This window comes from Sphaerodactylus townsendi, linkage group LG01 (genome assembly GCF_021028975.2).
Source record: "Sphaerodactylus townsendi isolate TG3544 linkage group LG01, MPM_Stown_v2.3, whole genome shotgun sequence".
NCBI classification, from domain to species: Eukaryota; Metazoa; Chordata; class Lepidosauria; order Squamata; family Sphaerodactylidae; genus Sphaerodactylus; species Sphaerodactylus townsendi.
Genome location: NC_059425.1, coordinates 4,896,053 through 4,915,539, shown reverse-complemented (window position 1 = coordinate 4,915,539; position 19,487 = coordinate 4,896,053). Strand labels below are relative to the sequence as shown.

The following is a 19,487-nucleotide window of genomic DNA, read 5'->3' as shown; positions in this document are numbered from 1 at the left end:
GCTGAGAGAGCTCCGAGAAGCTGTGACTAGCCCAAGGTCACCCAGCTGGCGTGTGTGGGAGTGCACAGGCTAATCGGAATTCCCCAGAGAAGCCTCCACAGCTCAGGCGGCAGAGCGGGGAATCAAACCCGGTTCCTCCAGATTAGATACACGAGCTCCTAACCTCCTGCGCCACTGCTGCTCCTTAAGAAGGCCTGGCAGCGGGACTGATTTCTTCGGTCACAGCTGGTGCTCCATGGATTCTGGAGGAAGCAGAAGAAGATATTCATCATTTATTCATCTAAAGTGGTTTTGTTGATTTCATGATATATTTATTTTACAATTTGACTTCTAGTCCACCCTTCCCAGTGATGGGCTCAGGAACAATATTTCACAATTAAAAATACGATCAGCTGCTGACATGCCGCCCCCACCCCCACCCCCACCCTCCCCCCAACCTTGGAAAACTGAGTCTGTTTAAGAGAATGAGCAGGGTCAGAAGAGAAAGGGAGGGGAAGGGGAGGGCCAAGGAAAGGAGATGGTCACAGGGAGAGGGGGAAGCTGGGTCTGATGGGATGCCGTTGCTGCCCTCAACCTGGCAAAAAAAGCTTCGTCTAACAGCCCCCGGGGAACTCTGGCAACTCCTGCAGGGCTCTGAGAGGGCAGACCCCCAGCCGGAGCCAGAGCCAAAAATGTTCAGGCCCTGGTAGAGGACAGCTTTTCAGCAAGTGGTTGTCCATGGAGCAAATATGACTCTCTTTGGGTGCTTAGAGAGGGGGTCCCATGGATATAAAGGCCCTAGACCACTTGGAGCGTTAAAGTTAGAACCAGATTGTTGGACCTGATTCAGTCCTCCACTGGTAACCAATGAAGCTGTTGGAGCACTGGATGTATGTGCCCTCACCCAGAGGCGTATGGGCAATAAATGGCACCCGGGGCAACCCCCCACGTGCCCGTCACCCCCATACCCTTCCTATTGATGGGGGGCGGCAGGCAGCTGCAACTGGCACCAGGCCTAGAGCCGGCCATGGGCCAGTCGAGGGGCGCCCACCGGGCCCGTGGCAAGCTACCGGCCTGGTGCCAGCTGCGGCTGCCCCCACCTCTATTGGAGGCCACAGTCGAGGCACTTGAGTGAGGCAAGTTCGGCTTCCAATTAGGGGAGGGGTGGCAGGCGGCAACAGGGAGGCCGGGGAGGGCAGGAGCTGGCTTGTGGCTGAGGCTCAACAGCAAGCAACACCCCAGAGGGAGCCACTGGGCACTAGCCGGGTCACCGTGCTGCAGGAGAGGTCAAGCGCAAGGACTCAGCCAGAACCCAGCACCCCCCACATGATCAAATGGCGTGAGCCCAGGGACATGGGATACTCCATGTCCCCATGGGCGGTACACCACTGCCCCCACGATGGGTCCCAGTAAGGACCAGCGCAGCTGCATTTTGCACCAGTTGGAGTTTCTTGGTCAGTCCCAAGGGCAGCAGAGTGTGAGTTCCAGTCGTCTAGCCTAGAAGTGACCGTTGCGTGGATCACTGTAACTAGGTCAGCAGGGAACACGTAGGGAGCCAATAACCTGGCATGGCGACGGTGGTAAATCGGCTAAACCTGTTGAAAAGTTGCTAAAAAGTTTACTGTGGGCAGAGCTCACACCAGCCTTACGGCCCACGCGCCCTCTTGTTATCTCTCCCTGCCTCCTTCAGGATTCCCAAGGAGGCGCACAGTTGAGACATCCCAACAAATCATAACATTTTAAAACCTGTATCTATTTCTGTAACTATAGAACAAAGTCAATAAAAACATTCCCAGAAACATTCCTCTGCTAGGGTGGGCTGGCCCTGAGAGCCAGTGCTAGAGGGTCAAACTATAATCTAGGACAGGGGTCTGCAACCAATTGGCCATGCTGGCAGGGGCTGGTGGGATTTGTAGTCCATGAACATCTGGAGAGCCGCAGGTTGCAGACCTCTGATCTAGGAAGTCCAAGTTTGAACCCCTGGTCTGTTATGAATTTTGGAGGTCTACATTGGTCTACATCAGGGGTCGGGAACCTTTTTTACTGAAAGAGCCATTTGGCTCGCTCGCCCGCCCCCCACTTGCCCCCAGCCCGCTTGCCCCCACTAGCCCGCCCGCTTGCTTGCCCCCCGCACGCCCCCTCCTCTCTTGCTCGCCCCCCCTCACTTGCCCGCCCGCCCGCTTACCTGCTTGCCTTGCCCGCCCGCTCACTTGCCCGCCCACTTACCTGCTTGCCTTGCCCGCCCGCTCACTTGCCCGCCCGCTTACCTGCTTGCCTTGCCCCCCCGCTCACTTGCCCGCCCACTTACCTACTTGCCTTGCCCGCCCGCTCACTTGCTTGCCCGCCCGCTTACCTGCTTGCCTTGCCCGCCCACTCACTTGCCTGCCTGCCCGCCCGCCCGCCCGCCCACCTGACTGCTTGCCCCCCTCGCTTGTTCGCCCCTGCCCGCTCGCTCGCTCACCCCCCCACTCACTTGCCCGCCCGCTCGCTCGCCGCTTACCTGCTTGCCTCGCTTGCCCGTCCGCCCCCGCTCACTTGCCTGCCGGCTCACTCCCCCCCCCACTTGCTCTCTCACTTGCTCACCCCCGCTCTGCTCGCTCACCCGCTTACCTCGTTTCCTTTAATTTCCGGGAAGGGGCAGCCACGCAGGGAGCCTCACAAGAAGCTGTGAAGAGCCGCTTGCGGCTCCCGAGCCGCGGGTTCCCGACCCCTGGTCTACATTGTTGTGGAAACAGAAGGGCGTGAGGCAGTGGCGTACCTGCCTAGGGACAGGGGGTATCCTATGTCCCCGGGCGCCCCCCATTTGGTGACGTGGGGGGGGGGGGGGCGCCACCATTTCAGGTTCGTTTGTGTGTTTTTCAATTTTTTAGTGTTTTTTACGTTTTGGCCTGCAGGGGGCGCATTTTTAAGGCTAGCTGCACCAGAATTTCAGGGTACCATCCATAGACTGTCCTGATGATACCTCCCGAATTTGGTGATGTTTGGTTCAGGGGGAGCAAAGTTATGGACCCCCAAAGGGGGTGCCCCATCCCCATTGTTTTCAATGGGAGCTAACAAGAGATGGGGGCTACCCATTTGAGGGACCATAACTTTTGTCCCCCTGAACATAACTTCACCAAACTTGGATGGCATCATAAGAATAGTTACCAGATGATACCCTGAAATGTTAGTGTCACTGGCTTTAAAAATACGCCAATTCCAGGCACCCCAAGAAATTTGCCCAAGATTCTTTGTTTTGCAGTGACTTTGCTCCATTGTAGCCAATGGGGAATGATTCTAAGTGTAAGGATTTTTCAGCCTCATTTCTGCCATATTGCAGCAGTTTTAATAACCCAAACGCCTTAACATTTTAATAATTTGGTGCTCTAGTGGTCATTTCTAGTTTTTTTAGTAAGTATATATTTCAAAGGTTTTTTGACAGTCTAATCCTGCCAGAGGAGAAGATCACATCATGTGTCAGATGCGTTGGCAGATGGCGCACCTGGTAACACCTTAAAAATACGTTCCAGTTGACTCAAGAAAGTTGGGCTTCCCTATGGAACGTCTGCCCGGGCATGGAGAAAGATAGAAAACCTGGACTTTGTCCTGCCAGGTGCATGGAAGGGAAGAGCCATTACAGTGACCAGCTCAGTTCCCTGCCTGACCTGAGAGGCCTGAGGCAACTACTGGGAGACCCTCCATGGACTGAGAGAGGGCAGGCAGGAGACCCCAGGAGAAGACAGAGAAGGGGGAAAAACCTAGAAGAGCAAAGGTGGGAAAGGGAGTCTGTATGTGTGAAGTGCTTCATCCAGGTAGGAGAAAAGGCCAGCAGAAACACCGTGTTGCTAGAGGACAGCCCTGGAAGACTCTCTCCTACACCTCCACATACTCGGGAGAGTCTCTCTTCTCAGACTTTGTCAAGGGAAGAGCTGCAGAGTTTAACAGGAGGGAGGTTATTCTGTGGCCTGGAGGGGATGGACCAGAGCAGGAAAGATGCCCCCCCCCAACCAGAGCTGATGGGGGATGAAGAGAAGCTCCTTACCTCTTGGGCGTGACTTTTTCTTCCATTGCCAAATGCCCACACCTGCAACCAGGATAAGAAGCAGCACAAGACCAGGGATCCACACGTACACGAGATGACCGCCATCTGCAAGGAGGAGCAAACTGCTCTGGGCACTTGCTGCAAGAAGCCCCCTCCCCAATGGCCTGCCTGCAGTGGAGGTCAGCTGCCTCCAGAGATGGGGGACGGTCGAATTACGACGACTGAGACTCGTTTGCTGGGCTTGGGCGACACCCTTGGCCCTTCCAGCTGGCCTGGCCTTCTTCAGCCACGGGCAGCTCTTGCTGGAACCGGAGGGGGGGGGCTCTTGCACTCAGCTGTGGCCCCTCCCAAGGCAGCCCGACCCACACTTCGGGCAGGCCTGGGAACGCTTTCCTGGTTTGAACCAAGTCACAACTTTAGGCAGGTTTCAAAAAAAAGGAATTCATTTCTTCAAAATTATAACTCCTAGTTTAGCTGTTTTGAGGCCCGTTGTCAAATCCAGTGCAGTGTTTTTCAGGCCACACCAAGCAGCCCCTCTGCAGAACGGAGAAGGGCTGGGGCCAAAATATTCCCCACCTTCACTCCGGCAGATGCTGGCCAAGTCAAAAGAGGAGCTCTTCTGGTCAGCGGGGTTGCTGAGCAGGCAGGTGAAGGTGGAGTCCAGGGAGTCAGGCTGCCAGGAGACGTGGAGATCCGTGTCCGAACCTTCTTCTGGGACACCCGGCTGATCAGAAGAGTTCCCCCTTTTCCAGGAGACGTCAATTCCCCCCTTTTCAGACCCCAGGCACTGTAGGGTCACATTGCACACCTCTGCTGTCCTGGAGACCAGGTGGGGGCGTATCTCTGGATCTGGGACAGGCTCTGATAAGATAAGATAAACTTTAATGTCATTGTGCATGCACAACGAAAATACCAACATCCCCCGATGCACATTTCTGCAGTCCTCACACCCCCTCTTCCACAATCCCCCTTCCAACCATCCCGACACAGCCCCAACCACATCAGTGCGACACCATGGAGTTCAGCATAGCCACAGCTCTAGAGAAGAAGCTGTCTCTGAGCCTAGTTGTCCTTGTTTTTATGATCCTATATTGTCTGCCAGATGGTAATATTTCAAAAAAAGAGTATGCAGGGTGAGACGGGTCTTTCAGAATATTGTGAACTTTCTTTAAGCAGCGGGAATTATAGAGTTCTTCCAAAGAGGGGAGAAGGAGGGCAGCCAATAATCCTCTGTGCAGTAGTGATCACCCTTTGGAGCGCCTTCCTATCTGCCACTGTGCAACTGGAGAACCATACACAGATGCAGTATGTCAGGACACTCTCTGTAGCACAGCTGTAAAAGGACACCAGGAGTTTTCCATTCAGTTGTTGTTTCCTTAAAAGTCTCAGATAGTACAGTCTCTGCTGGGCCTTCTTAACCCCGCGGCAGTCTGAACGCCCCAGGTCAAGTCCTCTTTAATCATAACAACCAGGAGCTTAAAGCTAGCCACCTGCTCCACTCAATCCCCATTTATAACCAAGGGCTGAATTTCTGACTTGTTCCTTCTGTAGTCTACTATCAGCTCCTTTGTCTTATTGGTATTAAGAACCAAAATATTGTCCCTGCACCACGAGAGCAACCGGTCCACCTCACTCCGGTAGGCAGATTCATCCCCTCCAGAGATGGGGGGGGTGGGGGGGGGGGGGGGGGGGGGGGGGGGGGGGTGGGGGGGGGGGGGGGTGGGGGGGGGGGGGGGTGGGGGGGGGGGGGGGTGGGGGGGGGGGGGGGTGGGGGGGGGGGGGGGTGGGGGGGGGGGGGGGTGGGGGGGGGGGGGGGTGGGGGGGGGGGGGGGTGGGGGGGGGGGGGGGTGGGGGGGGGGGGGGGTGGGGGGGGGGGGGGGTGGGGGGGGGGGGGGGTGGGGGGGGGGGGGGGTGGGGGGGGGGGGGGGTGGGGGGGGGGGGGGGTGGGGGGGGGGGGGGGTGGGGGGGGGGGGGGGTGGGGGGGGGGGGGGGTGGGGGGGGGGGGGGGTGGGGGGGGGGGGGGGTGGGGGGGGGGGGGGGTGGGGGGGGGGGGGGGTGGGGGGGGGGGGGGGTGGGGGGGGGGGGGGGTGGGGGGGGGGGGGGGTGGGGGGGGGGGGGGGTGGGGGGGGGGGGGGGTGGGGGGGGGGGGGGGTGGGGGGGGGGGGGGGTGGGGGGGGGGGGGGGTGGGGGGGGGGGGGGGTGGGGGGGGGGGGGGGTGGGGGGGGGGGGGGGTGGGGGGGGGGGGGGGTGGGGGGGGGGGGGGGTGGGGGGGGGGGGGGGTGGGGGGGGGGGGGGGTGGGGGGGGGGGGGGGTGGGGGGGGGGGGGGGTGGGGGGGGGGGGGGGTGGGGGGGGGGGGGGGTGGGGGGGGGGGGGGGTGGGGGGGGGGGGGGGTGGGGGGGGGGGGGGGTGGGGGGGGGGGGGGGTGGGGGGGGGGGGGGGTGGGGGGGGGGGGGGGTGGGGGGGGGGGGGGGTGGGGGGGGGGGGGGGTGGGGGGGGGGGGGGGTGGGGGGGGGGGGGGGTGGGGGGGGGGGGGGGTGGGGGGGGGGGGGGGTGGGGGGGGGGGGGGGTGGGGGGGGGGGGGGGTGGGGGGGGGGGGGGGTGGGGGGGGGGGGGGGTGGGGGGGGGGGGGGGTGGGGGGGGGGGGGGGTGGGGGGGGGGGGGGGTGGGGGGGGGGGGGGGTGGGGGGGGGGGGGGGTGGGGGGGGGGGGGGGTGGGGGGGGGGGGGGGTGGGGGGGGGGGGGGGTGGGGGGGGGGGGGGGTGGGGGGGGGGGGGGGTGGGGGGGGGGGGGGGTGGGGGGGGGGGGGGGTGGGGGGGGGGGGGGGTGGGGGGGGGGGGGGGTGGGGGGGGGGGGGGGTGGGGGGGGGGGGGGGTGGGGGGGGGGGGGGGTGGGGGGGGGGGGGGGTGGGGGGGGGGGGGGGTGGGGGGGGGGGGGGGTGGGGGGGGGGGGGGGTGGGGGGGGGGGGGGGTGGGGGGGGGGGGGGGTGGGGGGGGGGGGGGGTGGGGGGGGGGGGGGGTGGGGGGGGGGGGGGGTGGGGGGGGGGGGGGGTGGGGGGGGGGGGGGGTGGGGGGGGGGGGGGGTGGGGGGGGGGGGGGGTGGGGGGGGGGGGGGGTGGGGGGGGGGGGGGGTGGGGGGGGGGGGGGGTGGGGGGGGGGGGGGGTGGGGGGGGGGGGGGGTGGGGGGGGGGGGGGGTGGGGGGGGGGGGGGGTGGGGGGGGGGGGGGGTGGGGGGGGGGGGGGGTGGGGGGGGGGGGGGGTGGGGGGGGGGGGGGGTGGGGGGGGGGGGGGGTGGGGGGGGGGGGGGGTGGGGGGGGGGGGGGGTGGGGGGGGGGGGGGGTGGGGGGGGGGGGGGGTGGGGGGGGGGGGGGGTGGGGGGGGGGGGGGGTGGGGGGGGGGGGGGGTGGGGGGGGGGGGGGGTGGGGGGGGGGGGGGGTGGGGGGGGGGGGGGGTGGGGGGGGGGGGGGGTGGGGGGGGGGGGGGGTGGGGGGGGGGGGGGGTGGGGGGGGGGGGGGGTGGGGGGGGGGGGGGGTGGGGGGGGGGGGGGGTGGGGGGGGGGGGGGGTGGGGGGGGGGGGGGGTGGGGGGGGGGGGGGGTGGGGGGGGGGGGGGGTGGGGGGGGGGGGGGGTGGGGGGGGGGGGGGGTGGGGGGGGGGGGGGGTGGGGGGGGGGGGGGGTGGGGGGGGGGGGGGGTGGGGGGGGGGGGGGGTGGGGGGGGGGGGGGGTGGGGGGGGGGGGGGGTGGGGGGGGGGGGGGGTGGGGGGGGGGGGGGGTGGGGGGGGGGGGGGGTGGGGGGGGGGGGGGGTGGGGGGGGGGGGGGGTGGGGGGGGGGGGGGGTGGGGGGGGGGGGGGGTGGGGGGGGGGGGGGGTGGGGGGGGGGGGGGGTGGGGGGGGGGGGGGGTGGGGGGGGGGGGGGGTGGGGGGGGGGGGGGGTGGGGGGGGGGGGGGGTGGGGGGGGGGGGGGGTGGGGGGGGGGGGGGGTGGGGGGGGGGGGGGGTGGGGGGGGGGGGGGGTGGGGGGGGGGGGGGGTGGGGGGGGGGGGGGGTGGGGGGGGGGGGGGGTGGGGGGGGGGGGGGGTGGGGGGGGGGGGGGGTGGGGGGGGGGGGGGGTGGGGGGGGGGGGGGGTGGGGGGGGGGGGGGGTGGGGGGGGGGGGGGGTGGGGGGGGGGGGGGGTGGGGGGGGGGGGGGGTGGGGGGGGGGGGGGGTGGGGGGGGGGGGGGGTGGGGGGGGGGGGGGGTGGGGGGGGGGGGGGGTGGGGGGGGGGGGGGGTGGGGGGGGGGGGGGGTGGGGGGGGGGGGGGGTGGGGGGGGGGGGGGGTGGGGGGGGGGGGGGGTGGGGGGGGGGGGGGGTGGGGGGGGGGGGGGGTGGGGGGGGGGGGGGGTGGGGGGGGGGGGGGGTGGGGGGGGGGGGGGGTGGGGGGGGGGGGGGGTGGGGGGGGGGGGGGGTGGGGGGGGGGGGGGGTGGGGGGGGGGGGGGGTGGGGGGGGGGGGGGGTGGGGGGGGGGGGGGGTGGGGGGGGGGGGGGGTGGGGGGGGGGGGGGGTGGGGGGGGGGGGGGGTGGGGGGGGGGGGGGGTGGGGGGGGGGGGGGGTGGGGGGGGGGGGGGGTGGGGGGGGGGGGGGGTGGGGGGGGGGGGGGGTGGGGGGGGGGGGGGGTGGGGGGGGGGGGGGGTGGGGGGGGGGGGGGGTGGGGGGGGGGGGGGGTGGGGGGGGGGGGGGGTGGGGGGGGGGGGGGGTGGGGGGGGGGGGGGGTGGGGGGGGGGGGGGGTGGGGGGGGGGGGGGGTGGGGGGGGGGGGGGGTGGGGGGGGGGGGGGGTGGGGGGGGGGGGGGGTGGGGGGGGGGGGGGGTGGGGGGGGGGGGGGGTGGGGGGGGGGGGGGGTGGGGGGGGGGGGGGGTGGGGGGGGGGGGGGGTGGGGGGGGGGGGGGGTGGGGGGGGGGGGGGGTGGGGGGGGGGGGGGGTGGGGGGGGGGGGGGGTGGGGGGGGGGGGGGGTGGGGGGGGGGGGGGGTGGGGGGGGGGGGGGGTGGGGGGGGGGGGGGGTGGGGGGGGGGGGGGGTGGGGGGGGGGGGGGGTGGGGGGGGGGGGGGGTGGGGGGGGGGGGGGGTGGGGGGGGGGGGGGGTGGGGGGGGGGGGGGGTGGGGGGGGGGGGGGGTGGGGGGGGGGGGGGGTGGGGGGGGGGGGGGGTGGGGGGGGGGGGGGGTGGGGGGGGGGGGGGGTGGGGGGGGGGGGGGGTGGGGGGGGGGGGGGGTGGGGGGGGGGGGGGGTGGGGGGGGGGGGGGGTGGGGGGGGGGGGGGGTGGGGGGGGGGGGGGGTGGGGGGGGGGGGGGGTGGGGGGGGGGGGGGGTGGGGGGGGGGGGGGGTGGGGGGGGGGGGGGGTGGGGGGGGGGGGGGGTGGGGGGGGGGGGGGGTGGGGGGGGGGGGGGGTGGGGGGGGGGGGGGGTGGGGGGGGGGGGGGGTGGGGGGGGGGGGGGGTGGGGGGGGGGGGGGGTGGGGGGGGGGGGGGGTGGGGGGGGGGGGGGGTGGGGGGGGGGGGGGGTGGGGGGGGGGGGGGGTGGGGGGGGGGGGGGGTGGGGGGGGGGGGGGGTGGGGGGGGGGGGGGGTGGGGGGGGGGGGGGGTGGGGGGGGGGGGGGGTGGGGGGGGGGGGGGGTGGGGGGGGGGGGGGGTGGGGGGGGGGGGGGGTGGGGGGGGGGGGGGGTGGGGGGGGGGGGGGGTGGGGGGGGGGGGGGGTGGGGGGGGGGGGGGGTGGGGGGGGGGGGGGGTGGGGGGGGGGGGGGGTGGGGGGGGGGGGGGGTGGGGGGGGGGGGGGGTGGGGGGGGGGGGGGGTGGGGGGGGGGGGGGGTGGGGGGGGGGGGGGGTGGGGGGGGGGGGGGGTGGGGGGGGGGGGGGGTGGGGGGGGGGGGGGGTGGGGGGGGGGGGGGGTGGGGGGGGGGGGGGGTGGGGGGGGGGGGGGGTGGGGGGGGGGGGGGGTGGGGGGGGGGGGGGGTGGGGGGGGGGGGGGGTGGGGGGGGGGGGGGGTGGGGGGGGGGGGGGGTGGGGGGGGGGGGGGGTGGGGGGGGGGGGGGGTGGGGGGGGGGGGGGGTGGGGGGGGGGGGGGGTGGGGGGGGGGGGGGGTGGGGGGGGGGGGGGGTGGGGGGGGGGGGGGGTGGGGGGGGGGGGGGGTGGGGGGGGGGGGGGGTGGGGGGGGGGGGGGGTGGGGGGGGGGGGGGGTGGGGGGGGGGGGGGGTGGGGGGGGGGGGGGGTGGGGGGGGGGGGGGGTGGGGGGGGGGGGGGGTGGGGGGGGGGGGGGGTGGGGGGGGGGGGGGGTGGGGGGGGGGGGGGGTGGGGGGGGGGGGGGGTGGGGGGGGGGGGGGGTGGGGGGGGGGGGGGGTGGGGGGGGGGGGGGGTGGGGGGGGGGGGGGGTGGGGGGGGGGGGGGGTGGGGGGGGGGGGGGGTGGGGGGGGGGGGGGGTGGGGGGGGGGGGGGGTGGGGGGGGGGGGGGGTGGGGGGGGGGGGGGGTGGGGGGGGGGGGGGGTGGGGGGGGGGGGGGGTGGGGGGGGGGGGGGGTGGGGGGGGGGGGGGGTGGGGGGGGGGGGGGGTGGGGGGGGGGGGGGGTGGGGGGGGGGGGGGGTGGGGGGGGGGGGGGGTGGGGGGGGGGGGGGGTGGGGGGGGGGGGGGGTGGGGGGGGGGGGGGGTGGGGGGGGGGGGGGGTGGGGGGGGGGGGGGGTGGGGGGGGGGGGGGGTGGGGGGGGGGGGGGGTGGGGGGGGGGGGGGGTGGGGGGGGGGGGGGGTGGGGGGGGGGGGGGGTGGGGGGGGGGGGGGGTGGGGGGGGGGGGGGGTGGGGGGGGGGGGGGGTGGGGGGGGGGGGGGGTGGGGGGGGGGGGGGGTGGGGGGGGGGGGGGGTGGGGGGGGGGGGGGGTGGGGGGGGGGGGGGGTGGGGGGGGGGGGGGGTGGGGGGGGGGGGGGGTGGGGGGGGGGGGGGGTGGGGGGGGGGGGGGGTGGGGGGGGGGGGGGGTGGGGGGGGGGGGGGGTGGGGGGGGGGGGGGGTGGGGGGGGGGGGGGGTGGGGGGGGGGGGGGGTGGGGGGGGGGGGGGGTGGGGGGGGGGGGGGGTGGGGGGGGGGGGGGGTGGGGGGGGGGGGGGGTGGGGGGGGGGGGGGGTGGGGGGGGGGGGGGGTGGGGGGGGGGGGGGGTGGGGGGGGGGGGGGGTGGGGGGGGGGGGGGGTGGGGGGGGGGGGGGGTGGGGGGGGGGGGGGGTGGGGGGGGGGGGGGGTGGGGGGGGGGGGGGGTGGGGGGGGGGGGGGGTGGGGGGGGGGGGGGGTGGGGGGGGGGGGGGGTGGGGGGGGGGGGGGGTGGGGGGGGGGGGGGGTGGGGGGGGGGGGGGGTGGGGGGGGGGGGGGGTGGGGGGGGGGGGGGGTGGGGGGGGGGGGGGGTGGGGGGGGGGGGGGGTGGGGGGGGGGGGGGGTGGGGGGGGGGGGGGGTGGGGGGGGGGGGGGGTGGGGGGGGGGGGGGGTGGGGGGGGGGGGGGGTGGGGGGGGGGGGGGGTGGGGGGGGGGGGGGGTGGGGGGGGGGGGGGGTGGGGGGGGGGGGGGGTGGGGGGGGGGGGGGGTGGGGGGGGGGGGGGGTGGGGGGGGGGGGGGGTGGGGGGGGGGGGGGGTGGGGGGGGGGGGGGGTGGGGGGGGGGGGGGGTGGGGGGGGGGGGGGGTGGGGGGGGGGGGGGGTGGGGGGGGGGGGGGGTGGGGGGGGGGGGGGGTGGGGGGGGGGGGGGGTGGGGGGGGGGGGGGGTGGGGGGGGGGGGGGGTGGGGGGGGGGGGGGGTGGGGGGGGGGGGGGGTGGGGGGGGGGGGGGGTGGGGGGGGGGGGGGGTGGGGGGGGGGGGGGGTGGGGGGGGGGGGGGGTGGGGGGGGGGGGGGGTGGGGGGGGGGGGGGGTGGGGGGGGGGGGGGGTGGGGGGGGGGGGGGGTGGGGGGGGGGGGGGGTGGGGGGGGGGGGGGGTGGGGGGGGGGGGGGGTGGGGGGGGGGGGGGGTGGGGGGGGGGGGGGGTGGGGGGGGGGGGGGGTGGGGGGGGGGGGGGGTGGGGGGGGGGGGGGGTGGGGGGGGGGGGGGGTGGGGGGGGGGGGGGGTGGGGGGGGGGGGGGGTGGGGGGGGGGGGGGGTGGGGGGGGGGGGGGGTGGGGGGGGGGGGGGGTGGGGGGGGGGGGGGGTGGGGGGGGGGGGGGGTGGGGGGGGGGGGGGGTGGGGGGGGGGGGGGGTGGGGGGGGGGGGGGGTGGGGGGGGGGGGGGGTGGGGGGGGGGGGGGGTGGGGGGGGGGGGGGGTGGGGGGGGGGGGGGGTGGGGGGGGGGGGGGGTGGGGGGGGGGGGGGGTGGGGGGGGGGGGGGGTGGGGGGGGGGGGGGGTGGGGGGGGGGGGGGGTGGGGGGGGGGGGGGGTGGGGGGGGGGGGGGGTGGGGGGGGGGGGGGGTGGGGGGGGGGGGGGGTGGGGGGGGGGGGGGGTGGGGGGGGGGGGGGGTGGGGGGGGGGGGGGGTGGGGGGGGGGGGGGGTGGGGGGGGGGGGGGGTGGGGGGGGGGGGGGGTGGGGGGGGGGGGGGGTGGGGGGGGGGGGGGGTGGGGGGGGGGGGGGGTGGGGGGGGGGGGGGGTGGGGGGGGGGGGGGGTGGGGGGGGGGGGGGGTGGGGGGGGGGGGGGGTGGGGGGGGGGGGGGGTGGGGGGGGGGGGGGGTGGGGGGGGGGGGGGGTGGGGGGGGGGGGGGGTGGGGGGGGGGGGGGGTGGGGGGGGGGGGGGGTGGGGGGGGGGGGGGGTGGGGGGGGGGGGGGGTGGGGGGGGGGGGGGGTGGGGGGGGGGGGGGGTGGGGGGGGGGGGGGGTGGGGGGGGGGGGGGGTGGGGGGGGGGGGGGGTGGGGGGGGGGGGGGGTGGGGGGGGGGGGGGGTGGGGGGGGGGGGGGGTGGGGGGGGGGGGGGGTGGGGGGGGGGGGGGGTGGGGGGGGGGGGGGGTGGGGGGGGGGGGGGGTGGGGGGGGGGGGGGGTGGGGGGGGGGGGGGGTGGGGGGGGGGGGGGGTGGGGGGGGGGGGGGGTGGGGGGGGGGGGGGGTGGGGGGGGGGGGGGGTGGGGGGGGGGGGGGGTGGGGGGGGGGGGGGGTGGGGGGGGGGGGGGGTGGGGGGGGGGGGGGGTGGGGGGGGGGGGGGGTGGGGGGGGGGGGGGGTGGGGGGGGGGGGGGGTGGGGGGGGGGGGGGGTGGGGGGGGGGGGGGGTGGGGGGGGGGGGGGGTGGGGGGGGGGGGGGGTGGGGGGGGGGGGGGGTGGGGGGGGGGGGGGGTGGGGGGGGGGGGGGGTGGGGGGGGGGGGGGGTGGGGGGGGGGGGGGGTGGGGGGGGGGGGGGGTGGGGGGGGGGGGGGGTGGGGGGGGGGGGGGGTGGGGGGGGGGGGGGGTGGGGGGGGGGGGGGGTGGGGGGGGGGGGGGGTGGGGGGGGGGGGGGGTGGGGGGGGGGGGGGGTGGGGGGGGGGGGGGGTGGGGGGGGGGGGGGGTGGGGGGGGGGGGGGGTGGGGGGGGGGGGGGGTGGGGGGGGGGGGGGGTGGGGGGGGGGGGGGGTGGGGGGGGGGGGGGGTGGGGGGGGGGGGGGGTGGGGGGGGGGGGGGGTGGGGGGGGGGGGGGGTGGGGGGGGGGGGGGGTGGGGGGGGGGGGGGGTGGGGGGGGGGGGGGGTGGGGGGGGGGGGGGGTGGGGGGGGGGGGGGGTGGGGGGGGGGGGGGGTGGGGGGGGGGGGGGGTGGGGGGGGGGGGGGGTGGGGGGGGGGGGGGGTGGGGGGGGGGGGGGGTGGGGGGGGGGGGGGGTGGGGGGGGGGGGGGGTGGGGGGGGGGGGGGGTGGGGGGGGGGGGGGGTGGGGGGGGGGGGGGGTGGGGGGGGGGGGGGGTGGGGGGGGGGGGGGGTGGGGGGGGGGGGGGGTGGGGGGGGGGGGGGGTGGGGGGGGGGGGGGGTGGGGGGGGGGGGGGGTGGGGGGGGGGGGGGGTGGGGGGGGGGGGGGGTGGGGGGGGGGGGGGGTGGGGGGGGGGGGGGGTGGGGGGGGGGGGGGGTGGGGGGGGGGGGGGGTGGGGGGGGGGGGGGGTGGGGGGGGGGGGGGGTGGGGGGGGGGGGGGGTGGGGGGGGGGGGGGGTGGGGGGGGGGGGGGGTGGGGGGGGGGGGGGGTGGGGGGGGGGGGGGGTGGGGGGGGGGGGGGGTGGGGGGGGGGGGGGGTGGGGGGGGGGGGGGGTGGGGGGGGGGGGGGGTGGGGGGGGGGGGGGGTGGGGGGGGGGGGGGGTGGGGGGGGGGGGGGGTGGGGGGGGGGGGGGGTGGGGGGGGGGGGGGGTGGGGGGGGGGGGGGGTGGGGGGGGGGGGGGGTGGGGGGGGGGGGGGGTGGGGGGGGGGGGGGGTGGGGGGGGGGGGGGGTGGGGGGGGGGGGGGGTGGGGGGGGGGGGGGGTGGGGGGGGGGGGGGGTGGGGGGGGGGGGGGGTGGGGGGGGGGGGGGGTGGGGGGGGGGGGGGGTGGGGGGGGGGGGGGGTGGGGGGGGGGGGGGGTGGGGGGGGGGGGGGGTGGGGGGGGGGGGGGGTGGGGGGGGGGGGGGGTGGGGGGGGGGGGGGGTGGGGGGGGGGGGGGGTGGGGGGGGGGGGGGGTGGGGGGGGGGGGGGGTGGGGGGGGGGGGGGGTGGGGGGGGGGGGGGGTGGGGGGGGGGGGGGGTGGGGGGGGGGGGGGGTGGGGGGGGGGGGGGGTGGGGGGGGGGGGGGGTGGGGGGGGGGGGGGGTGGGGGGGGGGGGGGGTGGGGGGGGGGGGGGGTGGGGGGGGGGGGGGGTGGGGGGGGGGGGGGGTGGGGGGGGGGGGGGGTGGGGGGGGGGGGGGGTGGGGGGGGGGGGGGGTGGGGGGGGGGGGGGGTGGGGGGGGGGGGGGGTGGGGGGGGGGGGGGGTGGGGGGGGGGGGGGGTGGGGGGGGGGGGGGGTGGGGGGGGGGGGGGGTGGGGGGGGGGGGGGGTGGGGGGGGGGGGGGGTGGGGGGGGGGGGGGGTGGGGGGGGGGGGGGGTGGGGGGGGGGGGGGGTGGGGGGGGGGGGGGGTGGGGGGGGGGGGGGGTGGGGGGGGGGGGGGGTGGGGGGGGGGGGGGGTGGGGGGGGGGGGGGGTGGGGGGGGGGGGGGGTGGGGGGGGGGGGGGGTGGGGGGGGGGGGGGGTGGGGGGGGGGGGGGGTGGGGGGGGGGGGGGGTGGGGGGGGGGGGGGGTGGGGGGGGGGGGGGGTGGGGGGGGGGGGGGGTGGGGGGGGGGGGGGGTGGGGGGGGGGGGGGGTGGGGGGGGGGGGGGGTGGGGGGGGGGGGGGGTGGGGGGGGGGGGGGGTGGGGGGGGGGGGGGGTGGGGGGGGGGGGGGGTGGGGGGGGGGGGGGGTGGGGGGGGGGGGGGGTGGGGGGGGGGGGGGGTGGGGGGGGGGGGGGGTGGGGGGGGGGGGGGGTGGGGGGGGGGGGGGGTGGGGGGGGGGGGGGGTGGGGGGGGGGGGGGGTGGGGGGGGGGGGGGGTGGGGGGGGGGGGGGGTGGGGGGGGGGGGGGGTGGGGGGGGGGGGGGGTGGGGGGGGGGGGGGGTGGGGGGGGGGGGGGGTGGGGGGGGGGGGGGGTGGGGGGGGGGGGGGGTGGGGGGGGGGGGGGGTGGGGGGGGGGGGGGGTGGGGGGGGGGGGGGGTGGGGGGGGGGGGGGGTGGGGGGGGGGGGGGGTGGGGGGGGGGGGGGGTGGGGGGGGGGGGGGGTGGGGGGGGGGGGGGGTGGGGGGGGGGGGGGGTGGGGGGGGGGGGGGGTGGGGGGGGGGGGGGGTGGGGGGGGGGGGGGGTGGGGGGGGGGGGGGGTGGGGGGGGGGGGGGGTGGGGGGGGGGGGGGGTGGGGGGGGGGGGGGGTGGGGGGGGGGGGGGGTGGGGGGGGGGGGGGGTGGGGGGGGGGGGGGGTGGGGGGGGGGGGGGGTGGGGGGGGGGGGGGGTGGGGGGGGGGGGGGGTGGGGGGGGGGGGGGGTGGGGGGGGGGGGGGGTGGGGGGGGGGGGGGGTGGGGGGGGGGGGGGGTGGGGGGGGGGGGGGGTGGGGGGGGGGGGGGGTGGGGGGGGGGGGGGGTGGGGGGGGGGGGGGGTGGGGGGGGGGGGGGGTGGGGGGGGGGGGGGGTGGGGGGGGGGGGGGGTGGGGGGGGGGGGGGGTGGGGGGGGGGGGGGGTGGGGGGGGGGGGGGGTGGGGGGGGGGGGGGGTGGGGGGGGGGGGGGGTGGGGGGGGGGGGGGGTGGGGGGGGGGGGGGGTGGGGGGGGGGGGGGGTGGGGGGGGGGGGGGGTGGGGGGGGGGGGGGGTGGGGGGGGGGGGGGGTGGGGGGGGGGGGGGGTGGGGGGGGGGGGGGGTGGGGGGGGGGGGGGGTGGGGGGGGGGGGGGGTGGGGGGGGGGGGGGGTGGGGGGGGGGGGGGGTGGGGGGGGGGGGGGGTGGGGGGGGGGGGGGGTGGGGGGGGGGGGGGGTGGGGGGGGGGGGGGGTGGGGGGGGGGGGGGGTGGGGGGGGGGGGGGGTGGGGGGGGGGGGGGGTGGGGGGGGGGGGGGGTGGGGGGGGGGGGGGGTGGGGGGGGGGGGGGGTGGGGGGGGGGGGGGGTGGGGGGGGGGGGGGGTGGGGGGGGGGGGGGGTGGGGGGGGGGGGGGGTGGGGGGGGGGGGGGGTGGGGGGGGGGGGGGGTGGGGGGGGGGGGGGGTGGGGGGGGGGGGGGGTGGGGGGGGGGGGGGGTGGGGGGGGGGGGGGGTGGGGGGGGGGGGGGGTGGGGGGGGGGGGGGGTGGGGGGGGGGGGGGGTGGGGGGGGGGGGGGGTGGGGGGGGGGGGGGGTGGGGGGGGGGGGGGGTGGGGGGGGGGGGGGGTGGGGGGGGGGGGGGGTGGGGGGGGGGGGGGGTGGGGGGGGGGGGGGGTGGGGGGGGGGGGGGGTGGGGGGGGGGGGGGGTGGGGGGGGGGGGGGGTGGGGGGGGGGGGGGGTGGGGGGGGGGGGGGGTGGGGGGGGGGGGGGGTGGGGGGGGGGGGGGGTGGGGGGGGGGGGGGGTGGGGGGGGGGGGGGGTGGGGGGGGGGGGGGGTGGGGGGGGGGGGGGGTGGGGGGGGGGGGGGGTGGGGGGGGGGGGGGGTGGGGGGGGGGGGGGGTGGGGGGGGGGGGGGGTGGGGGGGGGGGGGGGTGGGGGGGGGGGGGGGTGGGGGGGGGGGGGGGTGGGGGGGGGGGGGGGTGGGGGGGGGGGGGGGTGGGGGGGGGGGGGGGTGGGGGGGGGGGGGGGTGGGGGGGGGGGGGGGTGGGGGGGGGGGGGGGTGGGGGGGGGGGGGGGTGGGGGGGGGGGGGGGTGGGGGGGGGGGGGGGTGGGGGGGGGGGGGGGTGGGGGGGGGGGGGGGTGGGGGGGGGGGGGGGTGGGGGGGGGGGGGGGTGGGGGGGGGGGGGGGTGGGGGGGGGGGGGGGTGGGGGGGGGGGGGGGTGGGGGGGGGGGGGGGTGGGGGGGGGGGGGGGTGGGGGGGGGGGGGGGTGGGGGGGGGGGGGGGTGGGGGGGGGGGGGGGTGGGGGGGGGGGGGGGTGGGGGGGGGGGGGGGTGGGGGGGGGGGGGGGTGGGGGGGGGGGGGGGTGGGGGGGGGGGGGGGTGGGGGGGGGGGGGGGTGGGGGGGGGGGGGGGTGGGGGGGGGGGGGGGTGGGGGGGGGGGGGGGTGGGGGGGGGGGGGGGTGGGGGGGGGGGGGGGTGGGGGGGGGGGGGGGTGGGGGGGGGGGGGGGTGGGGGGGGGGGGGGGTGGGGGGGGGGGGGGGTGGGGGGGGGGGGGGGTGGGGGGGGGGGGGGGTGGGGGGGGGGGGGGGTGGGGGGGGGGGGGGGTGGGGGGGGGGGGGGGTGGGGGGGGGGGGGGGTGGGGGGGGGGGGGGGTGGGGGGGGGGGGGGGTGGGGGGGGGGGGGGGTGGGGGGGGGGGGGGGTGGGGGGGGGGGGGGGTGGGGGGGGGGGGGGGTGGGGGGGGGGGGGGGTGGGGGGGGGGGGGGGTGGGGGGGGGGGGGGGTGGGGGGGGGGGGGGGTGGGGGGGGGGGGGGGTGGGGGGGGGGGGGGGTGGGGGGGGGGGGGGGTGGGGGGGGGGGGGGGTGGGGGGGGGGGGGGGTGGGGGGGGGGGGGGGTGGGGGGGGGGGGGGGTGGGGGGGGGGGGGGGTGGGGGGGGGGGGGGGTGGGGGGGGGGGGGGGTGGGGGGGGGGGGGGGTGGGGGGGGGGGGGGGTGGGGGGGGGGGGGGGTGGGGGGGGGGGGGGGTGGGGGGGGGGGGGGGTGGGGGGGGGGGGGGGTGGGGGGGGGGGGGGGTGGGGGGGGGGGGGGGTGGGGGGGGGGGGGGGTGGGGGGGGGGGGGGGTGGGGGGGGGGGGGGGTGGGGGGGGGGGGGGGTGGGGGGGGGGGGGGGTGGGGGGGGGGGGGGGTGGGGGGGGGGGGGGGTGGGGGGGGGGGGGGGTGGGGGGGGGGGGGGGTGGGGGGGGGGGGGGGTGGGGGGGGGGGGGGGTGGGGGGGGGGGGGGGTGGGGGGGGGGGGGGGTGGGGGGGGGGGGGGGTGGGGGGGGGGGGGGGTGGGGGGGGGGGGGGGTGGGGGGGGGGGGGGGTGGGGGGGGGGGGGGGTGGGGGGGGGGGGGGGTGGGGGGGGGGGGGGGTGGGGGGGGGGGGGGGTGGGGGGGGGGGGGGGTGGGGGGGGGGGGGGGTGGGGGGGGGGGGGGGTGGGGGGGGGGGGGGGTGGGGGGGGGGGGGGGTGGGGGGGGGGGGGGGTGGGGGGGGGGGGGGGTGGGGGGGGGGGGGGGTGGGGGGGGGGGGGGGTGGGGGGGGGGGGGGGTGGGGGGGGGGGGGGGTGGGGGGGGGGGGGGGTGGGGGGGGGGGGGGGTGGGGGGGGGGGGGGGTGGGGGGGGGGGGGGGTGGGGGGGGGGGGGGGTGGGGGGGGGGGGGGGTGGGGGGGGGGGGGGGTGGGGGGGGGGGGGGGTGGGGGGGGGGGGGGGTGGGGGGGGGGGGGGGTGGGGGGGGGGGGGGGTGGGGGGGGGGGGGGGTGGGGGGGGGGGGGGGTGGGGGGGGGGGGGGGTGGGGGGGGGGGGGGGTGGGGGGGGGGGGGGGTGGGGGGGGGGGGGGGTGGGGGGGGGGGGGGGTGGGGGGGGGGGGGGGTGGGGGGGGGGGGGGGTGGGGGGGGGGGGGGGTGGGGGGGGGGGGGGGTGGGGGGGGGGGGGGGTGGGGGGGGGGGGGGGTGGGGGGGGGGGGGGGTGGGGGGGGGGGGGGGTGGGGGGGGGGGGGGGTGGGGGGGGGGGGGGGTGGGGGGGGGGGGGGGTGGGGGGGGGGGGGGGTGGGGGGGGGGGGGGGTGGGGGGGGGGGGGGGTGGGGGGGGGGGGGGGTGGGGGGGGGGGGGGGTGGGGGGGGGGGGGGGTGGGGGGGGGGGGGGGTGGGGGGGGGGGGGGGTGGGGGGGGGGGGGGGTGGGGGGGGGGGGGGGTGGGGGGGGGGGGGGGTGGGGGGGGGGGGGGGTGGGGGGGGGGGGGGGTGGGGGGGGGGGGGGGTGGGGGG

At 82.3% G+C, this 19,487-nt stretch overlaps 1 protein-coding gene across 2 annotated transcripts in view; it reads right to left on the bottom strand.

Annotated features, from left to right (window-relative positions):
- Nucleotides 1-19,487, bottom strand: part of LOC125439843 (SLAM family member 9-like) — a 58,654-nt gene that overhangs the window by 4,117 nt on the left and 35,050 nt on the right. Inside the window, exons 2-4 of one of the 2 annotated variants that reach the window (XM_048509142.1) lie at nt 4,577-4,861; nt 4,001-4,105; nt 164-242 (exon numbers count right to left, since the gene is read on the bottom strand). In XM_048509142.1, the coding sequence (XP_048365099.1) occupies nt 220-242; nt 4,001-4,105; nt 4,577-4,861 (413 nt within the window). In that variant the 3' untranslated portion in view covers nt 164-219. Of the gene's footprint in view, nt 1-163; nt 243-4,000; nt 4,106-4,375; nt 4,862-19,487 lie in introns of those variants that run through there. The other variant, XM_048509134.1, reaches the window with a different exon arrangement.